This window comes from Alligator sinensis, unplaced genomic scaffold (genome assembly GCF_000455745.1).
Source record: "Alligator sinensis unplaced genomic scaffold, ASM45574v1 scaffold829_1, whole genome shotgun sequence".
NCBI lineage: Eukaryota > Metazoa > Chordata > Crocodylia > Alligatoridae > Alligator > Alligator sinensis.
Genome location: NW_005842399.1, coordinates 40,197 through 67,447, shown reverse-complemented (window position 1 = coordinate 67,447; position 27,251 = coordinate 40,197). Strand labels below are relative to the sequence as shown.

Sequence of the window (27,251 nt, the reverse complement as noted above, 5' to 3'; positions counted from 1 at the left end):
CCTACCCAAGCAAAAAGCAGATGGTCTTGTGGCCCATTGCGCCCTCAGCCTGGGGCAGGAAGCACCAAATCCACAGTCAAAACTAAAATGATGGAGAGGGACAAGGGCAAGGGAGGTGTCCACCCCTTTATCAACCCTTTGACTGAGTCTAAAAAGTTCAGCCAGCACTCTGGCTGCCCTCGGCTTCAGCTTTCAAAGGCAGGTAGAGATATTTTTCCACCGAAAGAACCGGCCACATGGGAAGACTCGGGGGAACAAAGCAGAAGCATGTTTCTTTGCCAGCATCCTTGGCTTGCCTCACATGCACCGTGCCCATGGGGGAAAAGCAGAGAGAGATGCGCAATTCAGACGTTCTCTTGAGAGACCTTTCTCAATGCTGAGGGAGTCGATGGCTCTGTATCCTGCATTAGCAATGCCGTGCTGGGCACCCGCCTTCATCACCGCCTGGTACACTCTCACGCAGTCTCCCTTGGGCACGTGCAGCTCCCAGCCCATCTCGCCCACGAACGACAGCCTCATGGCTCGAACCTGCGGAGACCAAGAGACCAAAATCACTCGGCTTGTTGTATCTGTTCAGGAAAGGACATCGGAGCGGGGCACGGGGTGGTGGAGGGGGCCGGGGACCTGGACTCTGTTTGCAGCTCTGCTGCTCTCAGGCTGTGCAGCTTCACTGCTCCATGCCTCAGTCTCCTGTAAAAATGCTCTCCTTTCCAAAGTGCTTTGAAATGACAGAAAAAGAAATCATGTCTAATAAATACATACAACCATGCTTTCTTTTTTGGTGCAAATTTCTTTGGACAGCATTTTCTGGGATGGCGTCATATGTCTAGTCCATATTCCTGTTATTCTGCCTAGCTCTTTATAGCTTGGGATATTTGTGTGAAAGCTGTATCTCTGTTATACAGCTGTAGTTCATCTGCTCCTGGCACTTACTGCACTTGTGCTCTCCAGATGCTGCCAGCAATACACAGGCCTCATACCCATGAAGGCAGGCTGGCTAACGTACTTCTGCGGCACAGGTGTCAGTGCTGCTAATGCCGACTTCATGGCCACCCATAGCCTTCACCAGCTCCCAAAGTCAATCAAAATCCTCCTTTTGACTTCAGTGGGTGGTGAGTCATGACTCTCTCCCCCTTCTTCCCAATTCATGCCTCCCCTTTCAGTCTCCAGAGAGGCTGTGAACCAGCCAGCCCTGATTTCTCCTCCACATCTTTTTGTTCAGTGAGATGCACCCAGCCGTGAGGGTCTGACCCACCGAAGTTTTGCTATACTCGGGATCGTGGCTCAAGCTGCCCGGGCACTGAAGCAGAGCTCAGCTGGCAAGGGAGGCGCTGAGCACCCTGCTCAGGCCTCTGCTCGCAGGCTGGTGGTGGATAATGCACTGAGGTTGCTTTGCACCTCTGTGATCCACCTGGCTAACCTAACAGAAATGCAAACATGTCACTCTGTTCTAGGGACCTCCACAAGCTTACGGCTCTTGACAAGGATGGAGAAGGATAAGGAAAACGCTGTGATGGCAGGAACATGGAAATACAGAAGAGAACGAGCTGTCTGGCTAGTTAGCGGACTCACTAGATGGGCTCTGCTCATGGGACCCTGAAGATGAGGTTGACTTCAAGGGCCCATGTGCATCAGAGTGAGGTGGAGCCTGATGCCGTGTCCTCTAATAGCACCTTCTAGCTCCAGGTGTTTTACAGCACCACTAGGAAGTGGAGGTGGGCTATCCCCACTGAGCAGACGGCATGGCTGAGGGGTCAGGGGACTTCTGCAAGGTCACACACCAGAGCATGAGCCTCCTGGGTGCTCCCCCGTCATCTTGCCTGCTATCTTGTCCTAGCGCTTCCAGCAACTGTAGAAGGATCTGGGGGGTTGTAGCCGACCACGTGCTCTTGTTGCAAAAAAAGCCAACAGCATCCTGAGCTGTATCGGTAGAAGTGCCACTTAGAGATCAAGGGAAGTGATTCTTCCACTCTATGCTGCACTGGGGAGGCCTCACCTGGACACAGGTTTGGGCTCCACACTTCAAGAAGGATTTGGACAGGTGGGAAAGCATCCAGTGCAGAGCAACAAAAATGATCAGGTATGTATGACTGATGAGGAATGGCTGAAGGAAGCAGGGGTATTTAGCCTGAAGAAAAGATGACTGAGCAAAGTTTGGTAACAGCTAGGGCTGTGCGAGGCTTCGGACAGAGCTTCGGATCTGGAGAAGCTTCGGATGCTTCAGGGTCCGAAGCAGCACATCCAGGTTGAAGCGCTGCCTCGTTAGGCTTCCCGAAGCGGTTCGGAGCCGCCTCGGAGATCCGGCCAGAGGGTATAATGGGGAAACAATAAAATATCTATAACGTTGTTGTTTGTCAGGCCACGAAGCCTGCCAGCTGTCGAGGAGATTGGTGCAGGGGGGCTCTGGGGCCCTGCACCCCTAGCTGCTGACGGACAAAACTCATGTCGTGGGTGCTTGTGGGACTGACTGCGTCTGTCTTGGGGCATGGGAGACCCTACTGCAGGCCTGGCTGCTAAGCTGCTGTGTTACCAGTTACCAATCAAGCATGATTTACTCAGGGACCAGCTCAATACACAGGATCTAGCTAATGTAGCCAGTTAATTGCCATCAATTAGCACCTGCAAAACCAGGCCAAGGAGAGGAAAGAATCAATACAGAGAATCAACTCCCCCAAGACAGACACAGGCAGTGCCACAAGCTCCCGTGACATGAGTTTTGTCTGTCAGCAGCTAGGGGTGCAGGGCCCCAGGACCCCCCTGCACCAATCTCCTCCTCAGCAGGGGCCACCATCCCTGCAGCTGTCACCCCGCTGCGCCTTAACACACGCAGTGTCATCCATGGCACCAGTTTTGCTTGTCTGCAGCTTGAGGTGCAATTCCTGGTTCCCCCTTTGTCCCCTATGGCTGGATCTCTGAGGAGGCGCCGAAGCTTCGGAGCCGCTTCGGCCGGATCGAGGTGGAAACCCATTCCGGTGATCCAGATCAGATCGATGCCAACTTGCACAGGCCTAGTGACAGCCTTTAAATACCTGAAGGCGGATTATGGAGAGGCTGGAGATGGGTTTTTCTCCGTCACCATAGAGGAACAGGGCTAGGAGCAATGGCCTCAAGCTTCAGCAGGGCAAATTTAGGTTGGAAATTAAGAGGAAATTTCTGACGATGAGGGTGGTCAAGCACTGGAACAGGCTGCCTAGAAAACTGTGTAACGTCCATCCTTGGAAGTTTACAAGAGCAGGTTGGGGGCTGGGATGGTTCAGTCAGGGATGGTCCTGCCTTGGGTAGGGGGCTGGCCTAGATGACCTTGTGAGGTCCCTTCCAGTCATACTATCCTATGGCTCAGGATTGGCCAAGACCCTGTTTTTAACCCCTTTTGAAAGCCAAGTACAATAGGCCCCTGGGAGGCTGACTTCTCTTGCATCTGGTAGGTGTGAGGCACTAACAGCCCTCCAAAGCTACAGCATGAGGGGGTCAAGAAGCACAGTTTGCTCACAAGCAGCTTCTCTCCCTTTCTGCTGGAGCTGACCCCTGGGCTCCAGACCAGAGTGCATACTGCAAACCTGCCCAAAACCTCCTTAATCAAACACAGAGAGTCCATCCACTGGAGAGGAAGATGCAGCTTGGTGCAGAGGCATCATGGTGGGGGCTGGAGGGGGTGGTGGTGGTGCAAGGAGTGTGGCAGGACCAGATACTAGCAGGAACTTCAAGGTTGGGTTGGGAAATGTAGCATTTGCCCAAAAAGAATGATCCACATTAACCAGTTGGAAAGCAAAGCCAATGCCTGTTATGTTCCTGCAGCTGTTTCCTCTACTGGTTTTTAGGAGCGCGAGACAGAAGACACACAAAGCTAGAGTCAATAGAGATGCACAGTCCCCACCCGGCCCCCCGAGTGCAAACTGCCCCAAACACTAGACCCAGTTATGGTGCAGATCATGAAAACAAGAGGTTGGGGAAGTACGAGGATGCTGATAACAGAGAGATGCTGTTGAAAACAGAAGTCAGCTGGGGGGAGAAGCCAATCCCACCCACCTTTCCATTTCATCTGGATATGTCACTCTTTACTTCCTGTCCTAAAGCGCCGTGCAACAAAACTGCTTGTACTTCTGCCCCAGAGAAAGCTGAACTTCAATGGAAAGAAAGGAACAGAGAGACCTATATTTGCCTGATCCTGAAAGATGCCTTGCAGCCATCCTGAAATTATTGGGAGATGCTGTCATTTGCTCCCAGGAGAAGCTCCGGATCTGGCCTGACCCAGCCCAAAGTGCAAAGAGAGCACAAGCCCTAAGGCATCCCAAGGCCCTTGAAGCAGAGCTTACTGATATGGGGAAAAGGTATAGGCACATACAGAAATGAACTGAAGCTCATAAGCCAAGGCTCCAGGGTGCAGCAGAAAGGAAATAAGGGAGGACGGGCAAGCCCGTGGCCGGGGGAGCAGGGTGAGAGCTTGAGAAACCCAGAATCAAGGCCCTGTTCTGTCCCAGCCTTCCTGCGTGACCCTGGGCAAGGATCCTTTGGTCAAATCCTCTTTGGCAGTTAGGAGTCGAAGGGATGTAGGCTCCTAAGTGTCTCATTTGCTTCTGAAAGTTATGCTTAGGCTCCTAAATCCATTAGGTGCCTTTGAAAAGGTTCAACTCAAGCTCTCTGCTCCTGATCTGAGAAATAAGAATAGCAGCAGGGCTGGGAGGGGAAATACATAAAGGATGATGAAGTCCTCGTGTGCTAGGCTAAGGAAGGGCCAGGTCACACCAGGGAGAGGGAGGTGGTGGCTGCGTTGGATTCTGAAAGCTTTTGAAACTGCCTGAATCGGCTCCACCTTCTCATTTGCCCAGCTTGAAACAGAAACCCTGCTCTCAACCTCTTCCTGCAGGCCTCACTGGAGATAAAGGAGAGGAGTTTGTCATCCTTCTGCTGAGCTTAAGTACCCATCTTTCAAGGAGGAAAGCCTAGTCGTGCGTTATGCCAAAACATCTCTTATATCCTAGCAGGAAACAATTATAGCGGTCCAGTAACTTCTGATGTGTGCTCTGCTTCACACTTGTATTCTTACCCTGAGACATTTATCTGCCTGGCGTTCGGTCAACAGAACTTGTATTAATAAAGAATGAAAAGGATGAAGCTCAGCAGGGGACCCCATGTCATTAGAGAAGTGCCTTCCTGGAACGACACTGGGACAGCCTATAATTTCCTAGCCAGTCAGCGCCGCCCAGACAGGCACCAAGAGTCGAGCACGGTTTGAGGATGAAGCTTGGTGATTAAGATGTTGGGTGTGCTCAGAAGAAGGTAGGATTCTGTCATATTGAATGAAATAGTTTGAATGTTTGTAAAGGTTGCCCATTAGCCAGTTTCAGGAAGAAGATAGGATTTATCTCCTTATCTAGTTCATTGTTTTGGGGCTACGTGCAAGATGTCCTGACTTCACTTAAAGCCTTAATTTAAATTGTATCTTTAGAAGTCTTTTACAAAGAAAGCAAATATCCTGAGTTCCGAGACATCAAAGCCTAGGGCCTTTTAACCAGACCGGTAAAAAAAAAGGTATTTACAGTGATATGGAAGAAGTCTCCCCAAGAGTAATTTAAAATGCTCAACAAAGGTAATTTCTGTTGAGTAAGATCCGAGCCCAAATTTGGGAGTAGTGACAAATTGAGTAGGAGGAGCCCACTGATGGCAGCTCACTCAATAAAAAACTGTAACCTACTGTCCCAATTTGGAGGTGACTTCACTTGCAGAACAACGAAGGAAGAATCGCAAGTGTAGCCCGGACCAGATTGATCACCTGACCCACCCTCTCCGTGAACACGAATCTCTTAGTTCATGCTGAAGCCGCGGAGCGCCCGAAAGGGACTGAAGGAAGGGGACTTAGTCCTATCACTGCTGAGCCCAGCTCATTGAATCGTATTGCTGAGGCCAGCCTATTGAATTGTATTGCTGAGGCGAGCCCATTGAACCGTACTACTGAGGCCAACCCATTAAATTGTACTACTGAGGAATGAAACCATATTTTGGTATTTGGCTTCTCAGAATTCTAGGATTGTACGTATATTATGAAAAATAACAGTATTGATTCAAATTTAACTTTTAGTTGTAATTGTAGTTGTTTTTGTAACACTAATTCTTATAGCACTGTTTGGGAAGGAAGTGCATTCGGAGCATTGTTTCTGATATATGTAATTATTGTGTTTTTAATGTTTGTGGTGTTTCTTAAAGCTAAGCAGTGTTATATGCGTAGCAAAGAGTTTTAAAATAAAATTGTGTTGTATGAATTAAGTGTGTAATCATCGTGAAATCGTGCAATCAGCTAACTACTCCCCCAGCCAGTGCATCAAAACGAATCAGTAAATTGTGTGGGATTTTCTCTATTCCATAACCCACTAGAGACAGATTCCTGATGATATCACAGACTCACATCTGTCACACGTGCTTTACTCCCTCAAATGTCAACTGAGGATAGCAATTCTGCCCTGACATGCCGCGTCTCGTATTAATTGTATATACAGCCCCTAGCACAAAGGGGCCCAAATCCTGGTTAAGTCCCTACCTGACACTGAGATATAAAGTTCCTACAAGTTCTTGGTGGTGTTCATATATTCCTAGGGGTCACTGGTTTTACATCCCATATAGTGTGTCCCTTGACCCACTCTCAGGCTGTCTGCCGGGGATGCTTTCAGGTGGCTATGTTGCTTTATGGCTGGGACATGGCATGCGTGAAGCAGCAGTGAGGAGGTGGGGTGTGCTCCATAGCAAGGATCCCAGAAGCAGCGCAGATGCCTGCTGTCAATGTGCAAGGGGCAGCCTGGTCCCTTCCATGATTGGTCAGTCTGTGCTCCTTTGCTGCCTGCTTTCACGAGTGCTAACATTGCCCACACAACGCCTTTACAGCCACAGCTTTCGAAACTTTGCATCGTTCGCAGCCTCAAGACCCACCAAACCTCTGGGATACAATTACGTGCTTACAATTAGCGACACAATGGGGCATCTTAGTAATACATGCAGCATGACAAGCTTTTGCAACGGCTCGCAGGAAAGAAGCTGTCACTGGCACTCATCCGAGCCAGCTCCGGAGATGATAATTTAACATGACGCACTGCGGTAATCTAGATTAGGCCGATGAAATATTCATGGATCATAACCGAGAGCAATTATTTAAACTCGGCGAGTGTTGGTTACCGTCGTCCCCTGAATGACGTGCCTGTCTCCAAAGTCTCCAGGCTCCTGGACAGACTGTAATGGACCTGATGACTTGAAACACTAAATGAAAACCCCAAAGATTCCTCTTGAGCTCCCTAGCACTAAACATCGACCTGCCAAAGGTCTCCCGTTCCCACCAGACAAACACCTCGGACAAAGGCAGGCCTTCCACCAAAAAGGTCAGCCATCGTTACACCGGATCCGCAGCCAAAGGGAATGTCCGAACCTGGCCCCCTGGGTTATGACCGGTCTGCCCACAGCTTCAGGCATTTAAACCTCTGTGCTGTTTTGGATTCAAGCTTTTTTATGAAGACGGCTAAATGAACCCCATTGTCCTTGACACCCTTTAACGAGCAAACTTTGGACATTGCTACTTTGTTCTTGTAGCTCTAAAATGCCAAAAGCAAAGCAGCAGTCTCTGCCCTTTCCACAGTGTTGTGCATCCTGCTTTTCCCTGGCTTGGACAAAATTAGCACAAAATTAAGTGCTGTCTGAAGGAGCCTTTTCTCATGTAAATGTGTTCAGCCGTCGTGTCAGTTTACCTGCTGCATCATCACCCAGAAGGAGCTGAAATACCAGCTTTTCCTCCCCAGGTCCCAAGCCAGACCCAGGTGAAGTCTCCTCTGTCTGGAGGGAGTAGAGAAGAGGGGTTGGTCATTCATGGAGCTCCTCAATGGATCTCCAGCAGAATCTCAGTGCTTGTTTCCTCCATTCAAGGGAGCTTCAGAGAGAGGCTCTGGAATGAGAACATCTTTGGGAAATGTTGCAAACCTCATTTACTTTAAAGAGGAGAATAAATGAATCTCCCTGTGGCAGGGGTGAACGCGGTGCCTTGTATTTTGCAGTGCTCTGTTTTTGCAGCGAGTTAACTATTCCTTTGGAAGCATCGCCTGGAGCACAAGCCGGGGTTTTCAGGATTGTCAGAAGCATTTGCGTGAACAAAACCCATTTCTGAACCAGTTGCAATTAAGTCAAGACAGAAAAGTGATGTATTTTCCCTAATATCCTAAATGTCCAGTCTGCCCCATGTGCATTCCACCAAGATCAACGGCAGAGACCAACTTTCGGTGCACCAAGATGAATGGTGGAGACTAACTTCCAGTGCACCAAGATCAACGATGGAGACCAACTTTCAGTGCACCAAGATCAACGGCGGAAACCAACTTCTAGTGCACCAAGATCAATGGTGGAGACCAACTTCCGATGTACCAAGATCAATGGCGGAGACCAACTTTATTTTTCTTGTACGAGACTAATTCACAGTTTCATGCAGGATCATGGACCATGGCTGTGAGATGACCACAAACATTATTCCAGCCAGGAAGAGACTGCTGGACAAACACAATTAGCCTGAGATGTCTGGGGAGTCTCCCAACTTTTGTCTGTCTTGTCTGTGCGGATTATAGTCTCTTTAGGGGCAGGGGCTGGCTATGCATTTCTGCAGCTCTTACTACAACAGGATCTCAGCAGGGGCCCTTGTACGTGGCTGGATGTAGTACAGTAAAAGTATACGGTAATGAATTAGTAGTCAGAACAAGCAAGATGAAGCAAGAAAGGAGAGGGAGCGTTAGGTGTCATGTGAAGTTTAGCCATGAGCATCTCACTCACCATGATCTGAGCAAGCATGAACTGAGCAAAGGGCTCCTGAAAGGTATTTAAGGGGAGAAAACTAGTCAAATTCTGCTGGCCAAAGCCTTGGGACAGCCCCACCTACTTCCTTGGAGTGATAACCGAGAAGGGGATTTTACCCATGCTCCTATTAAAAGAACAGACTCTGCTGTTCATCTAAATGCTGTGTTTGCTCCTCTCATTTCTCATTCCCTGTGGCCATCTCGGGGACTTAAGTCAAGGACAACACATAGGAGTAGCCAAATGCTTATTGCCAAATTAACACAGAACCCAGCTGATTAAAAACTGGGATGAGTCGGTGCATCCATGACAGTGTTTGCATGGGTGGGATACTGGGGTGGTAAAACAAAGCACATGGGTTGGCCCAGCGAAGCCCTGCCAAGGGGAGGGAGTGTGCCCTGCATCTCTTATAGGGCACCAGGGCTCTTCTGTTTGAGATCTGCTAGTGCTAGTGAGGGGTTCCCCTCTAGCAAGTCAATTGGTTTCCTAGTTGCTAAGAAAATTGACTGCGGCTGCCACTTGCCCTTCCCTTGTGTTCAAATGTTATTGTGTGTAGTTCCTAATAGAAAGCAGTTCTTATTTCACCTCTAGACCCTTAGCAGTTATTACTCCCAAAACCTCAGCCACCCTGGAGTTTTAACCCCATCATGTCTAGGCTGATGCAAGCCATGCTACCTCTCACCTAATGGGAACAACCAGATTCCTTTACTAAGCCCGTCAGCCGTCTCCCTAGCTCACATCCCCGATGATGAGGGGATGAGGGCTGTCTCCTGCCCCCTCTGCAGAGGTGACCACCAGCTTCTGCTGATTGCTATTAAGGACACACACGGTGGAGCCTATTAATAAGCCTCATCCTATTCCAGGGATTGCAGAGGTGTTCATCAGCTGCTGCAGTCAGCTAAGCAGCCAAGGTTAATGGCTTTTGCTCGTTATTGGATGTCATTAGCAATCACCGGCTGCATGAGCAGAAATCGGACTGGAGTCAGTGGGTCTCGCATGCTCCCATGGTGCAAGACAAGTCAGGGCGAGGCGAAGTCCGAGCCGGGAGATTTGGAAACGTCCCTCCCATGCATTTCACGCTGACTGCGACAAACCTGAATCAGACAGGATTTGCTAAGAAACATGGGTCGGGGAATTCAGAGGTATCTCGTGCTGCTGCCCAAGCCACATACTGCAGTCCTGCCGAGAGAAACACCTTTGTTTTGGGTGCTTACCTGGCCCCAGCACAATTCAGACTAATAATGATCAGCCTGCCTCCTTCCGCTTCTCGCTGGCAAGCTGCTGACACACGAACACTGAGACTTTTGTCTGCACCACAACAAACAATAATCACCAGGTTGCATTCAAAGAGAACGGCACCTTTGTTCCTCGTGTCTTGTTCTCACCTTGCTCTAAAGGCATTTCTAAAACAGAAGCCATCCCAGGGGAGCTAAAGGCAGGGTTGGAGGTGTTTTAACCTGAGCAACAATAGACCTGGGAGGGAGAAGTGGGGGAAGCAACACAAAAGGTATCGTGAATGTATTTTGAGCTTCCTGACAATAGAGTTGTACTTTGGAGCTTGCTTCCTGTAACCATTGCCACAGGGGTGCAATGAAGCATGGAGGATGGAAATCTGCTTGGGAGGTGTATGAGCACTCGGGATATGCTCTCCATACAAAGGTGCCACCTCATTAGGGGAACAGCACGAAAGCAAGTCAGCTACTGTATTAATCACGGCAGGGGATGCTTCCTGGATTGACAGTCAACTCCATGGCTCATTTGTCCTGCCTGTGGCTGTGCAGAAAAGGGCTTTGGAGCTATTATATACCTTACATACAAGAGGAGGTGCCTCCTGAGAGAGGCTTCGCTTTGTCCTTATATCACTTGGCAAAATGACTGCTTGGGGGGCCGTCAGAGCCGCAGCGTGAGAGATGAATCAGGTGTCTCTGCCATACAACCGCACATCCAGTCAAAGGTAGGAGCTGCTAATATACCAACGTGCCAGACTACCGCATATGCGTTTGCATCTAGTACAGTGTATATTAGAGAAAGTCCAAAAGGGCAGGTTTGAATTCAGCAGCACAAACAATACTGTCAGCGACTCCATGAAACCCTGGCCCAGAGTTTGTGAGATTGGCTCTTCTTGCTGGGTCTCCTGCACCGCAGGCCAAATTTCTCTCAGGAGCAGACGTTCCCAGGAGATTTCAAACGGAATCACAAGACAGTACCACGAACAGCAATCCAAACCTATGGGATGTGCACAAGTCAAAGTCCAAACCCCGCGCTGAAATTTGGGGCATTGCTATTGTGGACACAGCATACCATGCTGTATATACGTTTGCACACAAGCTCTCAGCTCAATCAACTCTCTAGAAGGTCGTTAACTCGGCTGGACTTCTCCCTGCTCGCGCTGATTTTGTTTGATGAGTGAATTCAATCCACAACCACCATAACAATTAGTTCTCCAAGATGCCGGGTCCAATTGACTGAGTCAATGGAGCGATCTCAGGGATGGGTTTAGCGCAGTCTCTGCGGTACCTTTTTTCCATGCTAAATTCTGCATGTAATGGATTTCTCCTTTGCTTGTCGGCTTTGCCATTTAATAACGACCCGTGATTAAGTCCTATCAAATTCACCTTAAGCAGCAGAACGGTCATCCCGGTCTATCACTGCGCGACAGCTAAAGCCTGTGGCAAGGAGACCCAACCGTCTCAATGGGGAGAGAATTTACCTAATCACATCGCCGCTGCCCTAAAGCATAAAGCTGTATCATGTCCCCACAGGAAGTGCTAATCAAAGAACAGCGTCTTGTGGCACTAGTTGTCTGGACCAATGCAGTGGGAGGAGATGGCATTTATCACACCAATTGCCACCTGCCTGGCAAAGGCTTTGTCACAGGGCTCGGTGATAAGCAGGGCTTCCACAGGCAGCAGCTGGTTTTTTCCTTCTGCAGCAAAGCACTTATCACTAGGTCACTCAGACACTAAAGAGCCACATCCACCAATCCCTGATATCCACGGGAGCCTGGACTGAGCACACACTGCAGGATTTGGTCCTATACACACTGAAGGCTCGAAGGACCAGGTGCAGAGAAGCCCCACGCACATTTTGCGGCAGAGAGAAGTCTCCGGGTCTGTCCTCTTCCCTTTTCCCATCGTGCCGCTAGATCACTCAGCTGCTCGGTTACGCCCCAAGTCAAGAGGATCTTTGTGTTCAAAAAAAGCAGCTGGGCTTTCCCTGCAAGGCTACGGCACGATTCGGAGCGACACGTGTGCTTGGAAAACACAACGGCTCTTTGATGCTGTAAAAGCACCAGAACCTCTCACGCACCTGCTCGCACTATGGTCTGCACAACTGGAGGGTAGGTGCTTGCACATCTGAGTCTCTTGGATTGTACATCGGCTGCTTGCTCTTGCTCAATGGCTGGATCGCAGCGAGTGCAGGCAAGCCCAAAGGGTGCAAGCACAGGACCGGCAGGCATTGCTTTCTGCTCCCAGAGAGGAGAGGAGAGGCAGCGGTACACAGCAGAGGGTGCTGCGGCCAGGACAGTGCTTTCCTTGGAACGGCCTCCTCCAAGTGTGGAGCTGCTGCTGAAGGAAAGGGAATGAGCTGAATAGCTGCATCGGCCTGGAGCAGGGTCTGACCTGCTGAGCTCGAGCTCAGATGCCAACCAGAGGGGTTTGGATCAAGCAGGCTCAGAGGGCTTCGGGCTAGCCTGCCTCCACTTCCATTCAAGCCCCTTGTGGCAAGATGGCTTTGGACTTAAATCAGAGCAGCCGAAAGCCAGCTATTTTGAAAATCCCAGCCTTAGCCTCTAGGAAAGACCTTGCATCCAACAGCCTCCTGGGATAGGCCTCCCAAGAGGGGAGGTATCTGGCTTAAAGAGATGCTGCATGTGATAATCCTTCTCTCTATTCCAGCACTGCCACGGGGTACCAGACATGCAGTTTGTGCCACTCCAAGCAGACACCTGACCATCATAGTCCTGTGACCGCAGCAACGCCACTTGCCTCCATCCAGCGGAGGCTACTTTTGTTCCTTAAAGGCTCTGGTCCTTCACGAGCTGTTCGATCAGGTCACCTCCCTGTCTCCCATCCCCATCCCATGCAAGGACACGTCCCCCCTGCTGAGACAGAAGGAGCTGAGCTAAGCTTTTCCCTGCCCGGAGAATGACCTTCCCCACACTGCAGCAGCTCAGGAGCATGGCCGTCCCTTGCACTAACACACAATACCTTTGACTTTGTGGATATCATGGGAGCTCCTTTCGTGCACTGTCATCCGTTTCCTGGCTCCCAAATTGCAGCGGCCCCCATACCCCTGAGTTCTCATGTGTCACAATGGAAAAAGGATGAAGTCCCCTCTGAAGCTAACCAAGGAAACAGGAGTGCGTTTGCCTGAAACGCGTATTGAATCTCCCAAGCTAGGACCCAAGTGCAGCTGCTGGAAATTCACAGGCTCGCAAACCAACAGATGGAGCAGACTGGAATAAAGTATCACTGTATATCGAATGAGGGGAACTGGAAACCTTCCCTTTTGGAACTAATGGCTGCCTCGCCCGTCTCCAGAAGCTGCTCCCTCATGGCTATGGGGAGACCATGAAATGGGCAGTGACCTTAACTAAGCTTTCAGCAGAAAGCAAATATTAGTTTCTACTCTGTAGTACAGCTCTAGACTCGCCCTACAAGGCTGAGACCATCTCTTCCCTCCTATTTCGAGACAACTAAGAAACCAGTGAGGGCCTCCCTCCAGTAAGGCAGCTGGCTCCAATGCGACCAATGCAAGCACCGCACAGATGTGCAAACTGAGGCTGGCATCAGTGAGATGCGATGCTGTAAAATCTGGCTCTGGGTTGGTCCCCCATCTACGATAGGGGTGTGCACTCATGGACCTACGCTGGGATTGTGATAAGAGTAGGCATTTCCTTAACATGGGCAGGTTCTGCAAACCCCACCGCTGCCCCCATCCCTGTTTGCAAAGCAGGTATAGATCTAGAGGACTCGCAATTAATCTCTCAGGTCTAGAGGACTCATAGCTAATGCCCCAGGCACCTCTCCAGCTCCTTGTTTTCCTATTGCAGTGGTGGTGGTTACAAGATTAACCACAGCACTTTCCTCCCATGCAGCCCAAGCTCGGTCATGTGCTGCCTAAAGAGCCAGGTTAAATATTTAAAACCATCTCACTGAAACCTAAGACCTCTCCAGGGAGCAATTTCCCAAGTAAAAGTGACGTCAGGGTAGACCATTGCCTGCTAACTTGCTAGACCTTCCCGCTGCTGCATCTGGAGAGGTTCTGAGTTCCCTGACAGCTATCACGGCCCTGCCTTGCAAGGTGCAGAGGGCATTTAGTTCAAACCCAGGACACCAGCCCTATTCCCAGCACTTCCCAGGTGACCTCCGAATTCCTGGGACTCACTGTCACTTGGGATTTCACGTTGTGTCCCATTTCAACTGAACCTGCTGATTGTTCAGTGCTTGTAGCAGGGTCTCTTCTCGCCAGCTGCTGCTCTGAGCAAATTGCCCTCCTCATCTCACATTATACTCTCTGCTATTTTAGCTGGTGCGATGCCCAGAGGTTGTTAGGGACAAGCATTAAGACAGTCGAGTGATCCGTTTTAGTCAGAGATGGGATAGAAACAAAAGCCCACATTCAAATGCCCATGAACTAGGGGGCAGGGAGGAGCATGTGTTAATTCAAGCTTAAACGGGACCCTGATCCGACTTTTGCATCGGGTCTCTAGTGCTATAAGGGATCAGGAAAGCATCAACACTTGCAAACACTGGGGTACTTCCAAAATCTGGAACATACACATTGGGCTCCCATTTGATTTTGCTACGTACATCTTCAGGCAGAGATTATTGCACATGGTATTTTGTAAGGACAACACATGGACCGTGTATGTGTCCCACTGAAGTCAGCGGGTGTTTTTGCCTGGGTAAGGAGTGCATTATTGTGGCAACGTAGCAGGAGTTATTAGACAAGTGAGTCAGGCAAATGTGGGCCCAGGTGGTGCTCCTGATTCTGGCCAGGACCACGAACTTCACTATATTCTTGCTCCAAAATGTAGGGATTGTGTAGACTGGTTGCACATCCAGGAAGGAATAAGACAACACAGAGGGATCATCCCACCACGAGGAGCATTAAATCACTTGCCATTTCAGAGCTGCCTGTGGATGTCTCTGCAAACAACTGTCCTCTTGCTGCATACTGGACCGCTGAGGTCACGACTGACCCTTCAAAGGCTTGCTCTATTCCTTCTCACTTTTTAAATCTCCTCAGACTGAGTGAGGGATGTGTTTTATCCCCCTCAGCCCCAACCCTGTCCACATCTGCTTGGGGAGGATCCAGTTTGTTTTGTGCAAGCACTTGGTCGAAGCAGCAAACCTCCGTTCTGAAGCAGTAGCTGTTCCCAAACTTTGCCCAGTGCTTTTGCAGAAGGCAGGAAACTTCACTTAGGACCCACAAGCTAAATCACCAAGATGGATCCTGCCTCCCATTTTGTTCCTAGGCACTGCTCTCACAGCACACAGTGGTGCAGAGGAGAGCCCCATCGGACCTGGGGTAGTGAGTCTGCAAGGGACGAGTGAAGATAGGAGGTCAATAGGGTAGGATGGTTCTGTGGGTTTTGGGTTGCTTGGCCTAGATAAGATGAAGGCAGGGTAGATATGCACTTTTATAGACTAACCAAAATTAGAGAGAGGGAGATCTTATCTAGTCTGTAAGGGTGGATGGATAGATAGATCGATCGCAAGCTTTCATGAACCGAAGTTCACTTCAACAGGTGCCAAGTTGAGATGGACTACTTTAAACTGGAGCAACCAAGGACTGCTCTGATTTATGCTACGAGCTATGCCAGTCCCTAGAGCAATGTAAAAGTGGTATAAAGTGGTATCCTTAACCTTCTTGTGCCCCTCTGGGCTTAGCTGTGCTGCTTTCATTGCTGCCCCTCCAGAAGCAAAGGGACTGAACGGGAGGGTGCCCTGGCCAGGGAAGCCTGGGGAACATGGGAGAGACATGAGGCTGCTAGTGGCCGTGAGGGTGGGTCCCTTACATTTCCTGTAACAGGCACGCCTGGCTGGCCCTGCTTGATGCCACCCATAAGGATGGGATCCTGAAAACTCATGGAGCTCCAGCATTGTGAACCCTGTTCCTGACCTTCTCGAAGCCGTGTAGACAAAGACAGCAGCCTCAGGCAACGGTTTCCCACCATTGGGAGAGAGTATGTTTGCCCTGAAACAGGTCCATCACACCTGGTTCCCAGGCATCTCACAGGTTGACACTGTTTGATTACACATTCCCCACCGCTAGACATGAAGTGTTGCCCACCGGAAAGGGCAGGACCAGCGGGACCGGCCAGAGCGCAGAGAAGGGAATGGGAAAGGACAGCCCTCATTTTGGAGATCAGTGTCCTGCATGGCCCGCTTGGGAAGCTTGGGCCAACACGTGGACTATCCTGAAATAACTGGGGTCCCCGATAAAGTGCTCTCCCACTCCAGCACCAACGTCTGCTCCTGCTCAGCACAGTCCAGTGCAGAACATGGCTCGGAGCAGTCGCCCCCCACATGCAGATCCTCCCTGCCCTCGAGCCCGGCTGAAAAACTCCACTGGTTGTCAGCAAAAAGCTAAGCGGGCCTCTTGGCTGGCTCAGGAGGTAAGGATTCAATGACAGCTGCAGGATCAATGATGGGGTCTTAATTATATTAACCACCCAGGTCCTGAAAGCTCATTTGTTTTTATCAGCTTTGCACCCATTCACAGGCAGATCTCATCCTTAACTATCCTGTCAACCAAGGTGTGTGATGTGCACTGGCTGCATCTCAATGCAACCTGCCTTAGATGGCTGAAAGCGCTGGGTTTGTTCTTTATCAGTGAAATCCCCTCGGTGCACCACAACGTGCAGTGGATGATAAGGGTGAGGTCTCAGATGCAGCAAAGGCCCCCAAGTTGCAAGGGGAAAGAGAGAAATGAAAGGTCAGGGAGGAACCGTTGGAGGTTTATTTAAGCAGCACTGTACGAGACGCTGGCTGTAGGTGTAAAACCCGGGAGTCCGCGGTGTGCAGGGCATCCCTCGGGTGATGAACTGGATTAATTCCCCACTAGCACCTGGGTTGGAGTTGCTTTAAGTTCTCTCGTTAGGGGATTGCACCGATGCAAGCAGCAGTGATCTAATGATCTCCATGCAGATTTCTCTGATGCAGACAGGTCCTTGAAATCAAAGCTACTCCTGAACTCAAGAAAAGACCGATTTGACTCCAAGGCAGTGACTTGCCCCCAGTGCCGTTGGGCTCAACTGTTTGCCACTCACATTGTCATTATGCTGGGCATTGTGAACAGAGGAAGAGATGGCTCCAGTCCCAAGGAGTTGGCTCTAAGATTGATTAGATGGGATGTGACCATGGGAGCCAGAGGAAGATTTTATTCCATTGACAGTCTTCTCCTGCCCTCATTGCCAAAGCCTCAGTCGCGTGCGACGCGACATGACATGAATGACATCTGCCCCGTGTGGCTCGTTCTTTCTGTCATCTTCTCTCCGGGGGAAAAAAATCTGAGTGCAGTGGAGTGCGCTGCTTTGGGGCTGGTTTTATTTTTATATGCCTGTGTCACTCTGTGTTTTAGATCAGAGAAGGCCAGTCAAAGAAGCGGTCCCTGATGCTTGGAGCAAAAGGTACAGAGGATCGTGAAGGTCTTCAGTTCTGGTGGGATCAGCCCTTGAGAAAGCTCTGTCTTCTGCACAGCCAGGCCTTACCCTTGGGGGAAAATTCCCCCTGTGGCAGAAGAACGGTGCCACCAGCCATAGTCCTCATCACTTGATATATTTTCACAATGGCAGAGGGAAGCAGGAAGAACAACTGGGAGACCCAAGAGGAAGATATGGAAGAGAAGGAGTGACGGGTGGGAAGACAGGCTAGGATCTGATGAGAACCATGGTACAAGGGGGGTTTAAGGAAAGGAGGCAAGTATTCAAACCCTGTCTTCATGCTGGGGGGGACTGGGGTCTTTGTTGCTTCTGCATGCACCTGGATCAGTAGCTCAGGATGAAGTAGTAGCTTACGTGCATGGGGTGCTTTGGAAACACATAAGACAAGGTGTCTCTCCAATGCAGAGGGAATTATTGCAAATAGTTGAAGCTCAGGCACAAGGAAAGGAGACAGCCAGGGAGGAAAACAGATGTGGGGACAGGAGACAGTCGGGATGATGTAGCTGGGGATGGTCCTGCTTTGAGCAGGGGGTTGCACTAGATGTGACCTCCTGAGGTCCCTTCCCACCCTCATTTTCTATGATCAGGCCTGGGCCTATGTGATGCTTGTGATAAAAGCAGTGCCTCCACTGAATAAAAGCAGGATTCAGGGCACCTTGAGTCCTGTTTCATGTAGTGCAGTACGTTATTATTCTCTGAAGTATACGTGGGTCCAGTCACACTCACTGCCACATACCTAGGAGCGGCGGAAGACATTTTTCTTGCTGCAATTGTTTAAGACCAGGCAACGGTGACAAATTTTTCTCGCTCTTCCAAGGGATGCATGCTACGTTTCCTCAGACGCTCGGGGTCTTAGCTCTGGGCATTAGCATTAGGAATTACCATTTGTGCATTTCCAATGTGTAACCAGTATCTTTAAATATAAGGTCTTAGCAAATTCGAGGAAATCTGTGCTTGCACAGAAAGCTTAAGGTTGTCAGGCTTCTCCTGTGATCAAACACATTGGCCCAAGCCCTGGCATTTTAAAACAAGAACATGACATTTTTTAATTTTTTATTTTTTTTTTTGCAGTTAATCCCTCACATTTTTAAGAAGGGGCTCTCTCTCTCTCTCTCTCTCATCACCTCCAGCTTCTAATCTGCAAGAGGGCTCTTTTGTGCCTTTGGCAGAACTGAGAAGTTTAAGTCAACACACCCACAGGAAGACTTAGCACATCAGACAACTTTCAGCTTCCTCCCAGAGATCAGACGAGGCACAGCTACGAAACAGCTGGGCTGGGCTGCAAAACCTGCTGGGCCTAGGGTGCAGATGAGAAGAGAGGTCTCTCATTTTTCTCTTGGAGTTTTTCTTTCCGGCAGAGCCAGCACAAAGGGCGGCGAGGGTTTTCTCGCTGCCCAGCCAGTGGCAGATCACGTTCCACCACAGCAGGCACCAAAACCGGATGCATTTTTGGAGGAAAGGTGCATCGGTAGCTATTGAGCTCAGGAGTGAGGGGCACAGCCTCTGAATCAGAACTTCCTAGACCTTTCCTGGCCTCGTGTGGGTTACGCTTGAGAGCAGGGAGTATCTGAAGTCCTGGACTAAAGAGTCTGGGATGGAGGAGGTTTGCTTGCAGTAAGTGGAGGAATCTGAATCCCAAGACCTCTGGGCCTGCGTGTAGGATGCCTGCCAATGGGTTTGGGAGCATGTGAAATCCCAGGGTGAGAGCCTGGGACGGAGGATGCTCACCAGTTATAGCGCCGTACATGGTGCTTAAAACAATTGAATTCTGCCTGCCCTATCGATATGGGTTTTGGAAGGATTGAATTCTGCTCAGTCGATAGGATTTGGAACTGATTTGACCCGGAGCATGAAATATATTATTAAAAAAAAAAAGACCCTAAGTGCTGGAGACCACAAGAGGCTGAGAAGCAATTCGGTCAAACATAGCTTGGCCTTTTGGGTCAGATCAAGGTTTTTTACTGACTGGTGTTGTGTAGTTAAGGGTAGAGACTTAATACACTGTGGGCAGGCTATACGCTTTATTTTTATGGAGATGCGGGATTTCTCCCTAGGTTGCTCCTTTGGCCTTTTGGCTAAGGGCAATCGAGACTGAACCTCCAGGCTTGGGGTCTGCATGTAGGATGCCTGCCATGGATCTGGGAGTGTCCGAAGCCCCAGGCTGAAGAGTTTGGGAAGGAGGATACTTGCCGGTGGTAGCAATACAGAGGCTGGAAAGATTGAACTGAATTCTCAGTCGATAACATTTGGAACGGATTTGGCCTGAGACACGAAATCAAATGCTGGAGGCTGCAAGTGAGAGAGGAGCAGTGGAAACCCCCCTGGGCAGACCCAGTTCACTCTCCCTTCCAACACCTGCTCTCTGCCGCTGTGTGACCCAGGAGGCTGAGCAAGATGGACTTAGGGTCTGACCCAGTAAATGGCCGTTAATGCTCACCAATCTGACAAAAGAAATGCTAGACATTGTCACCGTCATTAATTCGAGCCCTGTACACCGTCCTGTAAATGTACACTGCACTTACAGACCACGGGAAAAGCACGCTCCCCGCCTGCAGAGTCCAAATCTACCAATCCTACTCACACTGACTACTGCGCTGCTCTTACCTCCCCTTGGAGCAAGATGCTACTCACCCTGCGGCAGGACACCCACATCTGGCCCTTACAATCTAAGGTGGATAAAAAAATTCCCAGTGAGACCATTGAGAAGAGCAAAAGAGAGACTGCTAAGGAGAAAAGGGCTTCAGGGAGGGGGCAGTTTTAAGGATCAGTGAGAGGAGGGCTCCAACCCAGACGCCACTCCAAGCATGGGGACAGCACAGACGGTGGCATGAAGCCACAAGTGAGGCTGAAGCATCGAGCAGCCCAGCTAACACCTGTCCTGCCAGCAGGTGCACGCAGGTGAGGCAGCTCGGTGCCTCCTGTGTTGGAAAAACATCGCGACCGTGCTGTTCTCCACCAGCCTCTCACCCTCACGCACGGTGGCAGGAATCTGTTTTTGCTTTTCATTTCAAAGCCGGTGAGAGCATGAAGCGCAGGGAGCGCAGCTGTGTGCGAGAGTGGCTGAAAGGCACAGCGGCAGCCACACCAAGGGCGTGGGAGGAGAGCCAAGATCTAGTTATATCTATCTACTCATGCAGCTGTCTCTCTCCTGCTCACTCGCACATGCTGAGAGATGCACATCTGCCAGTGCAGACAGACATAGGCAGACCTCCTTGGCTTTCCCCTGGCAAGTTTGGCATTTGAAACATTCAGCAGTTCCTCGCTGAATATGAAATGCATATAATTATATAATATACACACACATACGTGTGTGCTATCTTATTATGCATGGTATATTTAGACATATGAATGAATCACTAGGGATCAGGCTAAGAGGCTCATGGCGTACCTTACTCCATAAGCAACTCTGTCTCATACTCTATAAGCAAGCAACGCTGTTCAGGCCCAGTTGGGTCTTTCTCAAAAGTTTCAGAATCTGAACTTTTTTTGCTTTGGAGGGGGAAAAGGGGAAAGGAAAAAAGATATATGTCCCTTGTTTGTCAGGACATGTGGTTTGCTAGTCATGCTGTCCTGTGCTCCCTGCAAGCCCCGAGAACGTGCCCCTGTGCCCAAGTCCACGTCCAGGTTTGGAGACGAACTGCAAACCTAGGCTCTGAGAGCGATTCTCTCTGCTGGACAGCGTCATCCAGGAGGCCCTGACCGCAGGTGCTGGAAGGGGGAGGATACAGCCCCACGTGCCGGGTCTGGGATGTAGGGTGGGTGCGGGAAAGGACGGTCAAAGAGCAACGTGGACGGCTACTATCTGCAAGAACATTTTAATGCTGCTTCTACACCTGGTCATTTCTGAGGCATCCGCTCGCCACCCTCCTACACACGCTGCAAGCCTGGGAACCAGAGCCAAGCTGCAGAAAGTCACCGAAGCCGGCCTTTGTTCCAGAGCAGATATGCTAGGCTGCCCCAGCCTGGGGGCAAGCGGAGCCATCCCCTCGACTAGGAGCATCCAAACCTCACAAGGGATGGAAAAGGTGGCTGGATCTTGGAGCTTTCAAGGCAAGCTACCTCTCCAAGTGACCTCTCTCTTGGCACAGAGCAAGATGGTGGTAAAGAAGGAAACACAGACCAAAACCCCCCCACCCAGGACTGCAGCACGTGGGGGCTCAGCAGAGCCCCCCTGGATGCAAGTAAGATGAGGCTTTCACGATGCCGGTGGAAAGGACTGCGCTAGCTAAAGCTGATCTTTCTTTTCCAGGGGAAAGACTGGAGCCGGGTCAAGGGGCAGCGGGACTCAAGTGTTCACTTCTAGTCTAGGGAGCTGCTTCTCTTCAAGCAGGGGCACGATCAGTGCTGCATAACCCCCCATACCGAGAAGCAGGGATGAGGCTCGTGCATGGAGTTACGTGCTGAAGGCAATGTCAGGCTTGTCTAAAAACCTGTCAGGAGCCCACATCACCAGGGCTTGCTCTCCGCCGCTGCCTGACAGGTACACTTCAAAAGTGTCGTTCCACTTAATCCCCAGACAGGAGCTGTCTGCAATGGCGCCGTGGAGCTGCCGGTGATCAGCTTTCAACACAGCTGCATCTTCCACGGGGCTCCTTGCATCTTTCCACCCTCCCTTACGTGCCACCGCTCCCATGCAGACGCACGCAGAGCGCAGCCGCGGTTGGAGAGCAGGCTCCATTCAAGGAGCCACCCAAGTCCTGTTCCAGACCTGGCGGGGAAGGCACATTTCTTTCCTGCGAGAAATTCTGACTTTTCAGGCAAAAAATCATCATCCAAAAGCAGGAGGGAGAAAACAAGAATATTTTCAGGGAAATCCCCCCATCTCGTGTGTCGGGAATATTGAAACATGCTGTTTCTGAGACACAATATGTTCCTCAGGGTCCCCAGCAGCTGCTGTCTGAAATGACACCGTTCTCCTTTGTTTTGTGGCTTCCTGGATGCTCCCTGGAGCATCTCCGATGATGCACATCAGCCAGTGGCTGTCAGGCCTCCCAGGTTGCCTGGTGCCAGGACAAGCTGACTTATTGTCAGGTATGAGACCCCAGAACCAGTCTGCTTCATTTCAAAGCCTGCTTGCGGGAGCTATTCTCACACCGTGATGCTGAGAGACCTGCCTATACCAGTCCGAGACTGGTGACCCTGCAAGTCCACCTATCTTCTGACTGGGGCAGAACAGCAATTGCACCAAACAGTATCAACCCGCCTTGGGAGATGCAAGCGATATCAGACTTGTGCATCCCGTCCTTCCCATTCCCATCTTGTCCTCCTCTCCTCCACACCCATCAGAAACCCAGTGCGAGGGACGGATGTGCTGAAGACGGTCCCAGAGCAGCACAGAAACCCAGCGCACATCAGGTAGGTCTGCTCAGGGTCTCACCAGCATCAGCCTTTAGCATCTGGGGCTACAAGGCTCTGCTCCTTGGGGCTTGGGGGGGAGGTGAGGGGGTGAGAGTAGTATGTCTATCCACTTCTGTGCCCCATGCATCAGACCTGGAGACGAGGCAGTGAGGCTACCCTGCAGACACATTCCCCCCACATCGTTTGCTCTCAAAATCCCAGTGTCACGCAACGCTCGAGAGCAGCAGTGGCTACAGCGCTGGGGCTTCACTGCTTCATTTCCAAATCTAACGCAGGCCGGTGGCCACAGTGCTCAAGGACCCACTGAGGCACCACTGTGCTTCCACAGCGATGCACAAGAAAACCTACGAGATGCAAAAAAACTCCCTCCCCCACTGCTGTGAAGTGGTGCCTTAAGGCCCGGCTCCTACCATGCATCCAGCCGCCTTCGCCAGCTTGTGAGAGGAGAAGGGGAAGGCCTCATTGCTCAGATCTGTGTCGAGCAGCTCCTGAAGGACCGTGCGGCTGCAGAAAGAGCAAAGGAGGAAAACAATGCTACAGGTCCAACCGGTTAGTCATTACATCGCTCGCCGACAGCCATCCCAGTCACGCTGGCAGTCCTGCCGCAGGCGTGGGCCGACGTGTAGCCTCCAGGCAGCCTGGGAGGGACACGCTGTGCTGTTCCTCTACCTGGATGTTTCTTACCTCTGTATTTTCCGCTCTATTATTGCTAAGACCCACCCCGCGGCCCCCTTCCATCCCCACCACCCAAATGTAGAGGAGTCTAGAGGAATGAGAGCATTTTCTCCCCTCTGACATTGCACTCCCTGGGTCCTTGTTGGTTGTAGCTCAGGGAGGAAGTGTGGTTTTATTTCTGCATGGCTGTCTGGTGAGGGAACCTGTCTGTGATGTTGGTGATGGAGGGGATAGTCCTATGACCCACATCATCTCCTCAAGTCACCTTGGCCAATAGGCTAAGGCACCTAAATACTTTTCAAGTGGGGGTTTTGTGCCTCAGTTTGCTTGTAGAATGAGGCACTACCCAAAAAAGCTAAATCTTGTGATGTGTGGGGAGTATTCGGACACTGCTGAGACCGGGGCTGGCAGGTACTGAGGTTGATGCAAAAGGCTGTTATCACTGGAGAAGGGGAAGAGGATTCAGGCCTGGGGCAGACGTCTTCCCAACTCTGCACGACACTGGGTAGACACTTCCCCTCTCTTCTTATTCCTTGGCAAAGCAGTTCCAAAAAGTGGGTTGGTGACTTCTAGTCTGGGATCCCTGGGTGTAGGGCTCTGGACAAAGGCATGGCCTTTTTCCAGCCTAATGCAGGATCCCAGTCTGAGGATCCCCTCCAGGCTCCCACACAGCTGTGACTTCGGTGACACCGCCTCCTACCTAATCCCGCTCTGCTTTCAAGGCTGGGGAGACATTAAGAGTGATGGGAGCTGAGACTCCTCCTGACCTGTGGCTTGGACCAGAGCTGCAAAGAAACCTGATGGTTAAACCAAAGTGGCACCCAGTGAGCAGGTCTGGCCACGGCTTTGCGATGACCCTGGCTCAGTGAACTGGCTACTGCCTCCAGCCAGGCCGGCTCCTTCTCACATGCTCTGGGGCTGATGCATTATCAGTAGCCGACGTAGCGTTGCAGGGTGCTATCACATTTAAGTAATCTCTCCATCAATCCTCTCAGCTCTGCGAAGGGCTGCAAGGGAAGAAGAGGACTTCCTCCCAGCCCCTACCTCTCCTGAGCTGAGACAGTCCTCTCTGCTCCCACTTCAAAGAGGCAGGAGCAGGCAGGGAGGGAGACGGGAGCTGGGCAGCACTAGCTAGAGTCAAGAAATGTACTCCTCAGCTGTGTCTTCTTCACCTGCCTCTTGATGGGGATTAACCCACCCTGTGAATTAATTCATTAAGTGAGTCTGACTGGTTGCACAGCCTCTTAGTGGCAAGCGCTGTCAGGCTGGGGAAGAGCATCCCCAAGGCAAACAGAGACTTTAGGAGCAAGCCAGGCAATGCATGGGAAGGAAACAGTCTTGTCATGGTGGCTGGGTGATTAAGTCAGTGTTTCTCAACCTTTTAAGTAGCAAGTACCCCCTAACTTCTGAAAATTTGAATAAGTACCCCGCCACTCAATTTTCCAGGGGATTATATATTTACAGACTAATGTGTGCCATATGTTGGAAGAAGGGCTGTGTATATAAGGCTGTGATATGACAGATGTCTGATCTGGGGTGAGCTGGGTTGCCACCTTTTACATCAGGGGTGCACAACTCAAGTATGTACCTGGGCTAGAGGTGATGTTGGCCAAAGCTAGGAGGGCTGAACCCAGCGCCACGCAAAGCACGGCACACCAAATTATTACTGGGGAATTACATTTTTTAAATTGCACCACATTTTTTGCCGTAGTTTTGAGATGAAAAGAGGGCAAGAGAGAGTGTTGGGGCACCCATGTACCCCCTGCCTGTGTCTCGCGTACCCCCAGGGGTACACGTACCACAGGTTGAGAAACTATGGTTTAGGTGATCTAGGGGAAATACGTATCAGAAGGGACCACTTATGGTCACCTCCTCTGCTCTCCATCGTAACGCAGGCCAAAGGATGACATGCCCTAATCCCTGCAGCCGCTCTCGTTTCCTTCCTCAAACCTGCTCAGAGCAGGCACTGAACACTGAAGCTTCATCCCACCCCGAAGGCTGGAAAGTTCAGCAGCTGAACTCGATTCAACCCAAGGGGAACAGAGAGTTCATTTCCATTGGAAACATGCAACCCACTCTCCTCTGAACCAAGGCAGGAGGTCTCCACCCACAGCACAAGCCTGCAAAGACTTGCCCTGGAGTAAAGGGCTAATGGTGAGCTCGTGGCAATGACAGCGGCTATTTCAATGGCTTCAATAAAACCAATGAAAACACTCCCAGGAGATGGAAGTACTGTATGGACTGGATCCAGAGTCCTTGCTTTCAAGGTATGGCATAGGGATCTGCACCTCTTGGATACTGTATTCTCTAATTCCTGATGAAGGGAGTAGGAGAAGGAAGGGTCCTGACTCCTCTTCCCAGCACAGCCCCCATTGCACCGCTCAGCTCAGTGGAGAGGGCTAAGCTGGCTCCCAGAATCACAGAGACTTTCCCCTCCATCTCCTCTAAATCAGCCTTTGTCAGCGGGTGGATAAATGCCAGCCCCTTTCCGGCCTTGAATTGGTCCTAACGAATGCTGGCTTGTCACATATGACAGATACAAACATAAAGGCTGCTGTGACACCGCAGAGAAGAACTGCGAGTCTCCGGCACATTAGAGCCCTGCCAATGCTTTTCAGGACCTGCAGGCTGTCTCCAGCTCCTGTCGAGTCTCCGTGCTGAGCTATTCAGACTGAAACTTGCCTTCCCGGCTCTATAAATAGTGCGTTTGCTCTCGGGCCCAAAGCTCTGTGTGGGATGGGGGCGAAAAAACGAATAAAGGCACCTCGCGGCCACATTCGGATCCCAGCGACCACAGGGCAAGGCAGAGGGAAGTCAGTGGAGTTCCTCCCAGTGTGCACCTCCCAGTGACAGCACAGTCTGGCCTGAATTTGGATGCCAGTCAAAGAGCAATAGGCCCAGTCTCTTGGAAAAGAGTGCAAAATTGGGCATCCTCCCCGCAGGGTACATCTGCACTGCTCTTGAGGATGCCATTAAAGAGCGTGTCCGCTGACTTGCACCTGCCCTGCATGCACCAGGCCTGGAAACAAGGCTGCGGAGATGTTTTGGGAGCAGCCCCATGCATAAACTCAAACTCTCTGTCTCCAGTATGCGTGGGAGAGGAAGCCAATGGTGGCCCTGGTGCGCCAGGTGTGGGTAGGGCATCAGAGAAGCCACATAATTGTGCCTTCCCCATGGGCTGAGGTTGGGAAAGAGCAGCACCAGGCCTACTCCATGGAGCCCAGGTAAAGCCGGCCAGGTGAAACCAGCCAGCAAGGCTCCTTGGCCCAAGGTCCGTCCTGCCCCAGCCCCTTCCTCATACCTGCTCCCAGATGCTGTCAGCAAAGGGGCAATGTCAAGAGGTGGGGAATGATAGAGGTTTTGTGCTTTAAACAGGAAAGGATGGGAGTGTGGCCCAGCTAGGGATAAGGGGGATTCAGGCCAGAGCTGTGTCCCTGGGGTTTGCATCAAACTCTTCCCATAGTGTAGGCTTCCTGCCCAACATGAAGAAGCTTGCATTGTGCACGTCAAAGACAGATCACAGCATGCCAGGAACTGGGTCTGGACCCCATCTGGATGCAGGGGGCTTTGATTTCATTTTAAACAGTAACACACTGCTGCTCACCCCCCAGCAAGGGGCTCAGGGGTCAGCAAAGTGGGCAGGTACGCAAGGGTCAGTGCTTGCCGAGTGGAGCATCACTGAGAGCCGTGCACCAGGCAGTCTAAATATTTGATGCTTCGTGGTGTGGTTCAG

The 27,251-nt window shown here is 50.8% G+C and overlaps 1 protein-coding gene across 1 annotated transcript in view; it reads right to left on the bottom strand.

Annotated features, from left to right (window-relative positions):
- Positions 1-27,251, bottom strand: part of LOC102387705 (sarcosine dehydrogenase, mitochondrial) — a 71,875-nt gene that overhangs the window by 6,886 nt on the left and 37,738 nt on the right. The window contains exons 16-17 of the mRNA XM_014522801.2: positions 23,254-23,347; positions 366-528 (exon numbers count right to left, since the gene is read on the bottom strand). Of these exons, the coding sequence (XP_014378287.1) occupies positions 366-528; positions 23,254-23,347 (257 nt within the window). The remainder of the gene's footprint in view (positions 1-365; positions 529-23,253; positions 23,348-27,251) is intronic.